Here is a 15,696-nt window from a genome sequence, read left to right as displayed (position 1 = left end):
GACAATATCTCGTGGCACAACACTGGTTGAACACAGAAACTTCAATTACACACGCAAACAATTATTATTTTTAATTAAATCAAACAAAATATTTAAAATAGATAATTCAATACAGATCCTTGAGATGTCCATGTGTTCCTTCTTATCTTCTTAGCTGGTATGTTTGCTCACTTTCTTTGTTTGCTTCTTCCTTAATCTGTACTGAAAAAGAAATAGTCAACAAATAAGTGTTACAATCCATGTAATGTTTTGGTACACTAAAAAGTGTGACATTGAAAATCCTGGTCAACAAAAAAATAATAAAAATGATAATGACCATCATTCTTGCAGAGATACGGACCTGAGGTGGCTCCATTCGCTCCACTGTGAGTTGCAGAGGGCATCTTTGGCTCTTACGCAGACACTCCTAGACTTGGTCTTCACCTCAAACAGGCAAGTGCTTGAAGAGTTCGCCATCACCGTCTGACAGCAATATGACACTTTCACTGACATTTCTGTTAAACTTGTGTGATGGCTACCAAAACTGTTATCCATAATAAAACGTATTATAATGTTCATTTATTTGTTCATTACCATTTAATGTGTTATATCTACGGCCTTACCTTTGTACTGGTTGAGTTATTGCACGTGTCATCACAGTTATTACACTTATGATGGCTCTGTGAAACTTGGAAAGTGAGGGGGAAGTAAGAGTAGGGACTACTCCAGGAACGTGGGTAAGTAATTTCTATCATCGATGTGTTGACTTTCCTGATCTTGACTTTGTCGGGTTTCACTGTTAAAGCAAAGCACAGGAATGCAGAAAAACATTAATGCATTCATGAGTAAGGTCAACGCAAAATACTTTGTCCTAAAAGCAATAGCAATATCAATTTGCAGAATGTAGTAAGTTTTAAAAATTCAGTTGAAAACTGTTTTGGTAAAGCATGTGTTAAGACACCATTAGGGCAGATTATTTATAAACAGAAAAGAGAATTACCAATTTCAGAGAGATAAAATTGTTTTGAGTAGCTCTCCAGCAGGAACTGCTGTGTCCTAACATAAACTGTGAAGGAGATCCGTATTTTTTCCTCTGCAAATGCGCAGTGCCGCTTGTCCACACAGGAGATTTTGTCTCCGCTGGTGTCCACTGAGCAGTTGATGTGACTCTGAGCAGAAGTGCATGTCCAGTGCTGACCGCTGTTGTCCGCAGAACACTGAACATCATTGCCTCTGAATAAGCACAACATGATAATGTTCTTTTTTTTTTTCAATTTTCATAACAATTTTCATCATTTTGACATGAGATTTTAGTATCACTCGTGCATCAGCATCATTCATGATGAATTTCCTGTGGAACTAAAACCAAAGATACACTCTTGAGCCGGAAACAAATTTTAGCTTAAAAAAATGTGAACAACTCAGCACTCAGTGTTGGGAGGAATGCATTATAAAAGTGATGTAATTAATGCATTACTTTTTGCTGTAATGCAATAGTGTGATGCATTACACACACAAAAAGAGTAATATTTTACTAGGTACAAATCAGTGTAACGCAATGCATTACAATTCATTTTTAACCTGAAAGTGGTGCCCCCTATCCCAAATTCACCAAAAACACAACAAGATCGGAGGAGAAAACTCCCGGCGGCAAACGGCAGGGTGAATATGGACAATACGTACACGAGATGGACGTACGGCCATTATTTTCAGTTCGTCAGCGATAAAGACTAGAAGAATATAATAGTTAGGTGCACTTTGTGCGCGACACCTAACGTGCTGTCCACTTCGCCAAATAGCACCAGTAATTTCACATACCATTTAAAGCGGAGCCATAGTAACGTGAAGTTAGCAAAAAGAAAACATGCGGAGGATTTAGAGTGGGGATCAAACAAAACGGGCAAAATTATTGTTCTCTCGCTCAGGAACGCCACTCCACCTCAAGAAGTTAGGAGACTCGTGGTGGAGTATGTCATATGTAGAAGATATGCTGTCACTTTCCACAGTGGATTCACCAGCATTTCGAAAACTTGTCAGCTAGATCCCTGTCGCAACTAGCAATAATGACAAGGGAAGCTAACACTAATTTTCACCATACAGTAGCTATTAATAATAGTCTATAAGTAGTTTTGGTCAATGTCTATCAAGATAAAGTATACAAAAACTCATGTTAAACAGTATGTTAAACATAATAACGATAATATAGGCTAGCTGCTAACATTAGCCCCACCGAAACCATCTGTTTTTGAAACGTCTGTCCCTAACCTTGCAAACTGAACTTGAATTTGAATATTAACATTGAAATTGTGGAATGCACTGTTTCTGCCTAAAGCATACACAATGCGTCACTATGCCGTGAAGCTAAGTAATAAAGGAATTCATGTAAACAAAGATTTTATCTCGTCTTTAAAAGTTTACAATACAATACAGATTGATATGTACTGTTCTTAGGCTTAAGCCAGCATTACTTTAAAATAACAGTAATAATTACTAAATAATGCAGTACAGTTTTGAAGTAACTCTCCCAACACTGTGAGTCTCAGTGGTTTGTTACTATTGGACAGTGAAAAAGGAAACATGGCTTACCGTCCAACTCTGATAAGTGCTACTTTTCCAACACGAGTCCTGTGCCAGTTCCAGACGCACAGGAATTCTCCCTCGAAATTCTGAGTTGAGCACTTCAAATAATCTCCTACGCATAAGGAGATATAGCAATTCAATCATATCATGTAAGTTGAAATACTGTTTTGATATCTTACATATTGTTGTAAAAAAAATGACTTACCCTGGTCACTTTGCATCAGAATCTTCGGTCTCTTGGTGTTGTCTTCTTGAATGAGCACAACAGTGTGATTAAGAAGAGTTCCGTTTGTGCTGAAGCAACTGTAGCTGCCTCCTCCTAAACTCTCCTCTAGCTGCACCAGGTATGAATTGCCCCTTTGTACCTCTTCTTTACCGTTCTTCTTCCAAATTATATCCTTGTCGTCACCATGTCTCAACCCCTCTGGTGAGTCCAAGCACTTGAGGGCTTGTTGGCCCTGCGCACCATTTACTTCCAAAACTAAAACTAAATTGGAAACAAGCGCACACAGCAAACTAGTAAGGATAGGATCACTTGAACTTCCACCTAAAGTGTTTTCATAGTAATCAAACCTACCGTTAGGCTGGAGTGTCCAGGATCTCAATGGGTTTTGATAACCCACATGTAGTAATGCACACATGAGGCTGAAGAGAATTAAATTCATCTGTATCGAAAGGTGATATAATTTATAGAGAAAATATATACTATTATACCTTAAAAATAGTTGGTTGTTGGACTAAAAAAAAATCAACTGACAGACAAAGCGTATACTTTACTACCTTATTTGTTGCTGGTTGGAACATTAATCATCGTATATTATGAAGACAAATCCAAAATACAATTGAATGCTAAACGTATCTGCCTCCCTTTACAGAGTTCGGATCCAGGACCCATATTCTTATTTCTTCCCACATTCCAACTACAAGTGTGGTAGGTGAATTGATACTGTAACTCTAAATTGTCCCAAGTGTGAATGGCTGTGCATCCATAGGTGTGCATCCATGGTAGGCTGTTTTAGGGGAGGCGACAAATTATCTAAAATCACTGTGCTTTACACAATCAGGATTTCTGGAGGCTGATCGTAATTGTGATCAGCGAGTTGAAAAATAACCAATTACCAATTCAATCACAAAATGGGCCGATGTTTCTTTTTAAATATCTTGTTTATTTACTGAATATACTTGTATACGGGTTATAGAGTATCAACAAAAATATTTATATACAGTATTTGCTGAAGTACCTGTACAATATTGCTTATTGAGTATCAACAAATTATTCATCTATTTGTAAAATGTTTGAAATGAGTTCACAATATTTGTCATGCCACAAACTAACAAAGATATGACATAATGCAAAAAATCTTCTATGATTAAATCACTATAATCCAAAGGAATAGCATCAGTCTAACCAATTATTGTCAATGTAAAGAACACATATTTTCAGAAGAGCTGATAAATACAATAAAATATAGCAATAGAATTTTACTGTCTGTGAATACAGAAAGTCATGGTCTTTGCTACATTTACCAAACCTTATCATGAATGGCCTCTTACCTTTACTTTGATGTAGTTGGCAAATGAAGTGATTGTCCACTGACTCTTTTATATAGGAGAGTGACCTTTCATTTACAAATTTCCCCAGAAAACTCCTGAGGAACTGCTGCTGTCAACTGCGGTAAAGCTGGCATTTGTTACTTCCACACAGCATAACACTAACACGATAACACAACACTCCTCTGTGGATCACGTTCACTTTCAGACTGACAAATTGTTCTTGTTCCTCCTTGTTAGAACCGTTCATGATCTCATTAATAAGTAGTAATAGTTCTAATAGTTCAAATCTTTAGGAATAGCTCCCTGTAACCATTGAAAGGCCAATGGTTTTTTTCCTTTCAAACGATGGCTGAGACATGCTGAAAACTTTGAACATTAATACAGCATTTGTGGATTAGAATACTGTACTTTCAAAGATGTCTTTTATCTACGGGATTGTGTTTATTAAGTTAATTACATGTTAGCACCCTCTACTGGTGAGCTGTTCAAACAACATACTTAACCAACATTGGTCTACAGCAGCGGTCCCCAATCTTTTTATAACCACGAAACTATATTCATTAACAGCGGCGTGAAACAATTAAACTCGTGGCCATGTGGTTTTTGTGCGTTACACCCGTTTGCAAAAAGTGAGACTTTCAATGAGGACAAAGCGATTGAATGTCCTCCATTGTTTGATTTTTGTCCATCCCGCGATGAGCTAGCTTGACTTTCTTGAACACACTATGTGGTAAGGTCGCGTAGTACGGAAGCCGACAGGAAGCGTATCAATTTCTGTTTTAATTTTAATATTGATTTAATAATATCAATTACTCTTTTTAATTACATTAATTTAAATGAGAATCCCCATTCTTATGTGATTGATTTTGACACACACACACACATATATATATATATATATATATATATATATATATATATATATATATATATATATATATATATATATATATATATATATATATATATATATATATATATATATATATATATATATATATATATATATATATACACACATACATACAGAGAGAAAGAGAGAGAGAGAATATAGAATGCACATAAAATATAACCTCACCATTAATGCCTAACTAATGGGAGCGCTCACCTTGTTTCTCTGTTTACTCAGATAGACCAGTGGTTGACGACTGCTGTATGAGATCTCTTCGAAGTCTAGGCAGGATGAGTTAATAATGCTGGTGTTTGTTTCTTTGGTTTAAGAATTTGAATGTTGCATAAACCTTTTAAAATAAAAGTGCAATTTACTACTACATTCTTCTTGAGGTTATCTATGATGGTACGTCTGGAATCAATAAAATTATGTTGTGATTACTTTCAATATTGACATTATAGGCATGGATATTGAGTAGATATTTTTAACCACTTCAACAGTGGTTTCCATTCACTTTAGTCATCACATTGCTGATTTTTCTGTTTCTGTATTGATGAATAACATTTGTTCCTACGGTTCATTCATATGGATTAGCTCTGAGTCTGAGTATTCAAATGTCAACTTGCGATGATTTGGGCTGAGTCATAGGTCATGCAATCGAAGTTCACTTTTGTTTACACACATCCGCAGGCACAGAGGAACAGACCCCTTCACACAGTCCCACACACATACAGACACTCGCACACGCACAGACGCATGTGAGCGCACACATACATACACACACGCACACACATCATACAATTCAATCTGAAATAGTAATTTTACTTTTCAGAAACAACATTTATCAGATCATCTGACAAGATCGTAATTTGTAGGACTTGATGGATGGATTCATGTGAGCAATTTACACATAGACACAAGGGAATCCAGTGGTAGGTAAGATTCCAGACTATTCAATGACTTCCAGGTGGATTGCCATGGAAGCCAAAGAGAACCCCTTCATCCTCTGTGCTGTGTCCATTTTTTACCAATTCAAATAAGTAAACTAGTAGTTATAAATCCCCAAATTACTCTACCATGACAAGTATTGCCTTTGGTTGCTGAGACTGAGTTGACACTTCAGATATTTATGGCTTGGGGTGGACCGTAGATGCAGTGTATTTGACGATACAGTACACATTATGTTTCTGTTAGCAGACAATGAGTGGATTTTCTATTCTTTCAATGAGATTTGGGCAATAACCATAAGAAGTCCAAGGTTTCACAAAAGATAGTTTTACAAAATAAATGATTTACCCTTCCAAGTTTGCCTCGGAGTCTAATGCTTTTTCCAGTCCTACGCCGTCCTGCCTTCATGCATTCCTGAACCAGGATCCTCCATCACTGTGCTCCTCTTGTGGTCATCTCCATGTCTTCTTTATGGCCGTCTTTCAGCTTTGAATGAGTAAAACACCAAGAGTTAGGTTGATGATTTTTTCGTCAAAAAAAAAAACAGTTGGGCATGGTGAAGAAACCTAAAGTTGTCTTGAGTAAACAGTCATGTCTTTGAATCCAGCAAAAGTCCTAGTTTTTGTCGACATGATGGTTGATCATCTGGTCCTGTGGCAAGAAATTTCTGCAGAAAATGCGCCTCACACCGATTGCAATTCTGGCTTTGGACTTTTGTCTTGATACAGGAAAGATCATTCATGCATCATCTAACTCTCTCAAGAGTCTCTACGTTTTTTTTCTAACATTTTCACCTTCTCACTCTGGTTTTCGATAAATACAAAGCTCTCTTATAAATACGCTGAGTGTGCTTAAAAATAACATATGACATATTCCATTACATTGTGTTCAGTCCACTTCTGATCAAAACAAAACTCAATATTGATTACATTTTCAATGGAATTCAGACACGTTATCTCAAAAAATGTTGGCAACCTTTGTAACTATCACCTTAGTTTTTCTAAATGACACCAGAGCCAATGCTTGCAATGCCAGGCATGGCGTGGCAACCCTTCTGTCCCCAAAATGGCCGATTTACCAGCAGCTCGCTTACGCTTGTGTAAACCTCCATTTTTCTCAACAGGTGTCGATTGTTTTGGCCCCTATTCTGTTAAGTTTGGACGTCGGACAGAGAAGCGTTGGGGCATAGTCTTTAAGTGCATGACTACCCGTTGTGTGCACTTAGACATCCTAGAGAGCCTTGACACCGATGCTTTCCTGATGTCTTTGCGACGTTTCATCGCTAGACGAGGTAAACCATTTGAGATCTTATCCGACAATGGAACCAATTTTGTCGGTGGAGTTCGGGAGCTACGAGAGGCATTCGAGTCAATGGCTCCTTCCTTGAAAGCACAATTGGCCGAACAACAGATTGACTTTCGTTTCAATCCCCCAAGTGCTCCTCACTTCGGCGGCATATGGGAAAGAGAAGTGAGGTCAGTGAAGAATGCTCTTAAAGTTGTTCTTAAGGAACAGACAGTTCCTGAGTCTGTATTTAGGACTGTACTTGTAGAAGTTGAGGGCATCTTGAACGCTAAGCCTCTTGGCTATGTGTCATCGGACATAGCAGATCCAGATCCCATCACGCCTAGTATTCTGTTAATGGGACGCTTTGATGCATCACTCCCTCAAGCTATTTATGACTCCAGTAACACCCTTGGAAATCGAAGATGGCGACACAGTCAAGTTCTTGTCGATCACTTCTGGTCTCTGTTCATCAGCTTCTACCTACCCAGTTTACAGGAAAGACATAAGTGGCAGAAAGAAGGGAAACATCTCACACCAAACCAAGTGGTTCTTATTGTTGATCCACAGCTTCCGCGAGCCTTATGGCCAGTTGGGACAGTGACTGCTACTCACCCTGGAGTTGATGGACGTATTCGGACTGCTACTGTGAAAGTCAAAGACCGGATTTATGTTCGTCCAGTAGCTCGCTTGGTCAAGCTACCAAAACTTGAAGATGAGGCCGAAGATCCCTCTGTTTGACTGGACTTTCCACCTTAGATTCGACAATTCATACGAATTGTCGGGGGCGGCTGTGTTAGAAAGCCCACATTGTTTGTATGTTTGTACTTTCGTTCGATGTGCTGTTTGCGTGCGATGTTGTAGATTCCCATGCTGTGAGCATTCCGTGAACGCACCACTAGTTTAACGTGAATGACCCACCGTAGTTTTCTTCTTTTTCCTCGTCCGCGACACCGTTCAGTCCGTGACGTAGTTTGATAAAGTTGCTTATAACGCTCATTCCAGCACATTTGTGATTGTGTGTATGTGACGAAAGGTGAGTTTATTTCCTTGTAACGTTCAATTTGGACATTAGTTGTGTGTTATAGAGCAGGTGTATGCTTGTGTGTGACGTCCATTACTGCGCTTAAATTGTTGTGTTCGGCTAGCATGCTAACTATGCTAATAGCGTTTCGTTCCTATGAGGAAGCATTTATTTGTGTGTGGCTAGGGCTGAATGCAGTGAGATTAAAAGTTAATAATGTTATGCTGCTTGTTGAGTAGTGGATTGAATGGTGTATGTACTGTATGTATGTCTGTATGTTAACATTGTTCTTTGTCTGTATTATTGCAGACCACAGTTAATAAATGTGCTAAATGGAGCAACGATACATGTTCTTTAACTGGAGCATACACATCCATATTTGCCACTCGAAAAGGAACTAGCTGGAGACATCATAGTCAAACCTGAACCCCACGATTTATGATCCTCTCCGTTTTAGTGCTATATTAACACAACTGAAGTATAAAATGACATATAACATGTACAAATAAGTATATATAAAGTAAGTATATTTGCAGATCCCAACCACAGCTTGTTTCCATATGCGATCACTATGACAAGTGAGAAACGGAAACTAAAAGTCAGGTTCAAATAAATAGAAGGGTTAGAATTTGGGGGATTTGAGAGAAATTTGGCGGTTCTTTATAATTTAGGCAAAGTCTGTAACGGACGCTTTCGGCCATTTTGCCTGTTTAGACTATCGTCCGAAAGCGGCAGCTGTGCCAAGTAAAGGGTTAAATCAACCAGATAAGCAACGTCTTGTTCGTTCAACCGTTACAACAAAAGTTCCAGAGGTATGATTTTGTTCTGACTTTCTAAAATATTTCCATTTTAGCAGAAAATCCCATCAAGGACATCGACAGAACTTGACAGACAACTCTCCACACAGAGAGTCTGTTATTTGTAATGTAAAGAAATTTGCTGTATACCACTAAAGACCAAAACTAAGAAGACCACAGTCATTGTAAACGGGAGAATCCGACTCCAGCTCAAAAGGGTTTTGATTCACAGGGGCCATAGAAAATAGTATTTTAAGTGGCAGGGCTTAAAGGCAATATTTTTCTCAAGATACCTGAAATCCCTGACAGCGCTCTGGACAATGATCACAACTCCAGTCATCAAACTTTTATTCTGACAGTAAAGCCTTATTCACACTTTTTTTTCTTGGCAGCCATGCCAGATAATGTACCATAGAACAGATGTCCCGAACCACCGGTCCACGGCCCGGTATCGGTCCATGGATCAACTGGTACCGGGCCGCATGGGCTGCACCCGAAATAATGTTTTGGAAATAATTTAGTTTAACAGTTCATACGTTTGTGATTGATATTTGTTTTTGTTTTTTTGGTGCCGCTTCTGGCCGCTGTTGATATTACAGACATAGTGAGAAGGATGATGTGGTTTTTAGAGCAGTCAGCAGTAGCAGCAGCAGCTCCCGCCGGCTCCCGCTTTACGCTGAAAACACAGCCGCGCCCACCGATTGCTGATAGTAGATTCAGATGGTCCTTTTCATTGTGTACTTTCAGCTAGCTTCTAGTCACAAAATACTCGCTGGAAGTGGGAAATTCCTCACTCCGACACCGACTCATAGTTTTGGTGACAGATTGTGTAACGTGTTATTTAGTGTGTATGGTGTTTTCTGTTTTGAATGGATGTGTTCTTAGTAAACGCATTTCAGTGACATGTGTGAGAAAGAGAGGGAACGGTGTGGTAAAGTGAAAGTGACGTGAAAGTGGTGAAAAAAAATAAAAGACTTGACGACGCATTGATCCTGTCCTGTTGTGCTATTTAGTAGGAAGACTTCAGAATTAGGCAGTGACGTGCGGTGAGGCACATGGTCGTGAGGCACTGACTCCTTTAGTGTCAGATTTACAAATATATAAACCAAAAAGAGTAGCTTATTCAATTGTCTACTGGTTATTTCATATCTCAGCAGCATTCTTTACAAAACACGCACGCACACACACGGTACATATTACAGATATGTAAAGGTAAAAAAACAAAAACAAATTGCATTTGCTTTATACCAAAGTCTGACCTGGGGGCCAAATGCGACCCGTGGTCAATTTCCATCCGGCCCGCAGCCTCCTTCATAAAATCAATAACGTCTGGCCCGCATGGAGAATGAATACATTGGACAGCAGCGCTGTTACCTGCGTGTGCTAAATGCTGCCATCTATAGGCTCAATTAGGAACAGCAAATTAGTATTTGAGTGATTGATTGTATGAGCCCCTAATTTTCTAAAATGGCGACAATCAACAAAAGGAGGAAAGTTGAGCTGCAGTGTGAGGCAGTAAACTGCGGTCAGCACCAGCACCTTTATATCGCCAACTTTTACTGACAGTTGGATAAGGACGAGTTTCCGAGAGATTCGAGCATTTGGTAAGAAAATGCTAAGCTTATTCGGTTCGACGTATTTGTGTGAGAAGACATTCTCGGTTATGAACTTTAATAAAAGCCGTGTGAGGACATGGCTATTGGACTCTCACTTACAAGACATCTTGCGCATCCATACTACTGCCATAGAGCCACACCTGGCCTTTGTCCTGCACTCCAGATCTCAGTTTCACCCATCACACTCATGCGGACGAGTCATTTTTCATTTACGAAAAGTCTGAAAACGTTTTTTTCTTTTAAGTTTTCACTCCAGATTAATAACCATTTAAAAATCCAACCAACATTTATAGTTACTAATTTCATATTTCATATGAGCCCTGCACTTGTTGATATGACAATTACTTCATTTCTCTGTTATTGTGTTTAAAAATTCTATAAATATTAAACTGCCATGGTGACTTATTTTTTTATGTTTCAAATGTAATTTGCACCCAAGAGTACACTTACATCTGTTCAACAGTTACAAAAAAGTTAGTGTTAAAAAAAGTGAAGTTAAGTAAATATTTAATTTCAATATTTAATGTCAATTCATTTTTGATATGCATGTTTCAAATTACCCAAAACACATGCTTAATATAGCTGAAATGAAAATAAAAAAGCAAATGTTAAACAGAACGTCTCACTTAAATGTATTTAAATTAATTGCTGTTATATGTAAAGAATGCCTGCCAAGGTTGCCCCCCCGACATTTTTAACACACCAAATCTGGCCCACTTTGCAAAAAGTTTGGACACCCCTGCTCTACACCCTCCATGTGTTGTAGTGATGCTCGGGTCAGGATATTTTCAACACGCGGGGCCCCGTATGTACGGCAAAATATTACCAGCCTCTATGTTTTGAACCCGCCCTGACGCACAAGAGTAAGATGCACAGAAATAATGTTCATATTAGGCAGCATTGTTTCAACCTGCATTTCGTTGAAAAACTGACCAGCCCCAACCTGAACCGAGATAAAATGAGAATTTAGAATTTCTTTACCGCTAACAGGCGCATCACTAATGTGTTGGCCATGGTAATTCTATGATCCATACAACATAAACGAGAGTATAGAATGCTGTACAAAACCACAGATTTCAAATTTGACCTGTTAAAATCTATGGTTACTGTATGTCACCAACCAAGCTTATATCCTTTTGCCTGGCCACAGCGGATGAACCCTCCAACACGACAGACAACTTCACCGTTATCAAACACTGGTGCACTTTAATTCAAAATCACACATGAACAAACTGCTCTCCATGAGAGTCGAGTGCAGAGAGAAGGGAATACTGGTCAGATTTGCAGAGGGTGAAAATGTTTCCCTATGATCTATTTCCGCCTGTTGACTGTATCCTTTGGCGACAAATCTGGTCTTGTGCTGTTCATGTCCGTCATTCCTTCTTTAATGGAATACACCCATTTTCCTCCCACTGTCTGTGTGCCATCTGGCAATTTAGTCAATGTAAAGGTCTGATTGTCCTCTACAGATTTTATCTCCTCATCCATTGCTTTCTTCCATTTTTGTGATTCTGTGGAAGTTATAGCTTCATTAAATGTCCTAGGAACATTACACAGTGTCCTATAGCAATAGTCGACACTAGTGAGTGTACTCTGCGGTGCCTTTTTATCATCATATGCTCTCGGTTCCAGTACTAGTTCATACCCCCCCCCCCAAAAAAAAAAAAAAAACCCCAACAACAATAACAACAACAATAAACGCTCCTAAACCCTTTAAATTTATAATATACAGTGGTACCTCGGTACTCGACCATAATCCGTTCTGAGGTGGTGGTCGAGCACCGATTTGTTCGAACACCGAAAGCAATTTTCCCATAAGAAATAATGGAAAGTATGTGTGCACAAGTAAATGTGCACAAGCAGTACATGATAAAGATAAAGATAAATAAAGCATTATAAACCATTTTGTATAATTTACTTACGTTTTGGAGAGTGGTTGGTAGCATACAGGAATGGATGTGGAGAGGACGGGAGGGAGTTACTCCTTCCATGATGACGCTAGCTAACTGCGACGCGAGGTACACCGCGTTCATATTTTGCTATAATTTCCTTCTTCGGTTCAATAGTGGTCCTCATTGTTTTCCTCTTTGCCTTCCCCTTATCACTGTCTTTCTTTGGACCCATTATTAAGGGCTAGAGCAACACGAAAAAGTTTAAATCCGGGAAGAAATACTCGAACAAACGTCTTACTCCGCTGGCGGTCTGAGTTGAACTGGCGCTTACCCGCTGGCCGAGAAGGGCCGAGGAGCGCGTTCGGGTCGGCTCGGCTCGGCTCGGCTAGGCTCGGCTAGTCGAGCACCGAAAATCTGTTTGAGGTCCGATGCATTATCTACTTGTATTTTTTGGTCGAGCACCGATTTGGTCGAGTATAGAGGCGGTCGAGTACCGAGGTACCACTGTAAATTGAAAGAGTTGATAACAAGAATGCAGTTCATTTGTTTGCCTTGAGATGGTGCTGGTGTGCTGTTGGTATGCAGACAACTTTGTTTAGGTCGTTTTTACATTTTTAATTTACATTTCCACCAATCTAGGCATCATTTACAAGTTCGCAGGAGCAATAATTTTAATTTGGGATAATTTTGACCATGTAAGCTTCCTTAAGTTTAGTTTAAGATCATTCCACTGAATGTGTAATGACCGTAATGAGCTACATTTAGAAGGGCAAATCCATATTTCCAGGTATGTTGGTGAGAGTAACGTAAATGTCATGCAATAGTAGTGTAATGCCTTACATTTCAAATACAGTAATATTATAATGTAACTAATTACTTTGGGATGGCATTGATAATGAATAATTGCATTACAGTTTTGAAGTAACTTGCCCAACACTAATCAGAATGAGAGCTCAATCCCAAATGTTCCCAGGCGTATGCCTCCTTTCTCAGTACGTGTGCCTCCTAAGGGAAACAAGAACAATGAGAAAAATCCAAATGACAGCAAGAAAGTAAACACAAATGAGACAGAACAGGACAATCCTTAAACTTTGGTTCCAGAAAAGGGAAGTTGGATCAAATGAGTATAGCTATGTTTTTTATTTATTTTTATTTTTTTATACCAGTTCGACTTACTACAATTACAAAGTTAGCTCCCACAATTTTTCTCAAGACCTCATCCTTCATGCATGGTTGGATACGCAGAACACAAACTCACGGCTCAAATTCACTTGTACTGCCAAGGTTAGATGTGTTTCAGTCACAAATGGCACACCAACTATTTTTCCAGTAGATGATCATATTGCAGATTGCTTTTTCTTTTCTGATTCACTGAACCTCAGCTGTCCTCTTGAGGCTCTCACATTTACATGCCAAGTTATGCTCTCCTCCACAATTTCTGCACTTACATGTTTGCTCTTCCGTTTTCTTCATGTTCTCTGTTTTCCTTTACACATTGCTACCACATTTCTGAACAACTGCATTTTCAAACTTTTACAGTATGTAAAGACTGGTAATTAAAGACATGACATTTTACTTTATGACCATGTACATAAATTGCAGTTTTTTTTTTTAATATATAAACTTTTTTATATGCTGTTTACACACACACACCCACCCACACCCACACACACACCCACACACACACACACACACACACACACACACACATATATATATATATATATATATATATATATATATATATATATATATATATATATATATATATATATATATATATATATATATATATATATATATGGGCATGTGGGGCAGAAGACAGTAAAAAATGCTGATAAAAGAGGGAGTTTCCTTTTTCATGCTGGCTACTACACTTTTGTATTTAATCTAAGTTTGGTAATCTATCTATTCTTTTCTCCTAAATTCTTCAGACAAGCCCTAACCAAATTTGGCTATCCAAACGCTCAAATGACTATTAAATGACTCTCTTTAAAGGGTTAATGAAATGCATTATGTCACTGAGATGTGGGTGCGTGCGCGCGTGCGCGTGTTTGTGTGCGCGTGTAACAGTATCCGTGATTGTCCCTGAATACATTGTTAGGTTTGAGCCCCAAGTATCTGGTTTTGAGGTGATGGTTTCGTGACGAAAAACTCCGAGATTTGGGATTTTGGAATCTTGGGATTTGTGTTGAAGCTTTCGAGAGTTAATGTAGAGGTTTGAAGACAGGTTTTAGTACTGAATTTTCCATGCGCTGCATGTGATTGCCAATTTAACCACTAGATGCTCCCAGAGGACAAGATGTGAATAGAAAACGTCATCCACTAACGCTATGAATTTATAAAATGCTTTTTCTTGGAATCTAACATTTTACGTGCTGTTTCAACAAACCAGCTTTTCCCCTTCGGATGCCATTTTTGGTGTGCCAAACAGGTGTCTGAATGCAGTTGAGGAATGCACAGCTGCACAGCAGCATAATGTATATCACTTCACTGGGCAGTCCGGTTGAAATCAACTGCAGTGCAATGATCTCATCTGTGATATGGGTTTAAAAAACGTCTGGAAAAAAAGGAAAGCGTAAGAGGAACTGTGTGAGGATGAGAGACAGAGCGATAGACACGCGCTTCAAGACAAGCGCGTGCGTGAATGTCCCCAGCTAGCAGCATGTTATTATGAAGTTTGGAGATTCTTTCTGAAAGTGCAAAGATGGTGGAGGACCGTTACAAAGAGAAATGTTCAAATTGGCACTTAGACAATCAAGAATTTTCGTGCAAAATTCATTAGTCATACTGAGGCTGACATGCAAAGAAGCTGGGCAAGTTCCTATGGAGCAGGGGTCACCAATTTGGTGCTGGTTGCTGTCACCAGGAGCACACAAGAATCCTGCTGGCCTGTTCTGCAAATAGCTTCTGCAATTTTTACAACTTGTGTACTTACAGACAATTAGACATTTTTTAAAAATACTTTTTAATCATTTATTTTAAAACGTGTTGAGTTTGATTCACATCTTTGCAGTTCATTTGCACACATTTGCTTGACCGGTGGGAAAAAACAGCACACAAGCCACACTGGACTCTAAGTCGCAGAGCTCAAATCATGAGAAAAAAGTCGTGGCTTATAGTCTGAAAA

General features: G+C 38.9%; 1 protein-coding gene across 2 annotated transcripts; it reads right to left on the bottom strand.

Annotated features, from left to right (window-relative positions):
• On the bottom strand, positions 1–4,491 carry il12ba (interleukin 12Ba). 2 transcript variants are annotated; one of them, XM_088431530.1, is made up of 8 exons: positions 4,114–4,491; positions 3,137–3,224; positions 2,765–3,046; positions 2,566–2,671; positions 980–1,212; positions 603–775; positions 341–462; positions 1–201 (listed from the first exon to the last, which is right to left on the bottom strand). In XM_088431530.1, the coding sequence occupies exons 2-8, from the start codon at positions 3,222–3,224 to the stop codon at positions 192–194; spliced, it is 1,014 nt and encodes a 337-aa protein (XP_088287656.1). In that variant the 5' UTR covers positions 4,114–4,491; the 3' UTR covers positions 1–191. The 2 variants fall into 2 exon arrangements, with proteins under 2 accessions (XP_088287656.1, XP_088287655.1); XM_088431529.1 differs by having other exon boundaries at positions 1–196.
• Between the last annotated feature and the right edge of the window lie 11,205 nt (positions 4,492–15,696).

This window comes from Hippichthys cyanospilos, chromosome 13 (genome assembly GCF_059441005.1).
Source record: "Hippichthys cyanospilos isolate Australia breed blue-spotted pipefish chromosome 13, RoL_Hcya_1.0, whole genome shotgun sequence".
Lineage (NCBI taxonomy): Eukaryota > Metazoa > Chordata > Actinopteri > Syngnathiformes > Syngnathidae > Hippichthys > Hippichthys cyanospilos.
The sequence above is the reverse complement of the archived record's forward strand: the minus strand, read 5'-3'. Positions and strand labels throughout refer to the sequence as shown.

Excerpts from the sequence above, each read along its gene's own strand:
- il12ba (XM_088431529.1), bottom strand. The coding sequence starts at position 3,224 with ATGAATTTAATTCTCTTCAGCCTCATGTGTGCATTACTACATGTGGGT. Across the intron at positions 3,047-3,136 it reads CTGGACACTCCAGCCTAACG|TTTTAGTTTTGGAAGTAAAT; the intron begins GTAGGTTTGATT and ends TTTCCAATTTAG. Across the intron at positions 776-979 it reads ATTTTATCTCTCTGAAATTG|TGAAACCCGACAAAGTCAAG; the intron begins GTAATTCTCTTT and ends TTGCTTTAACAG.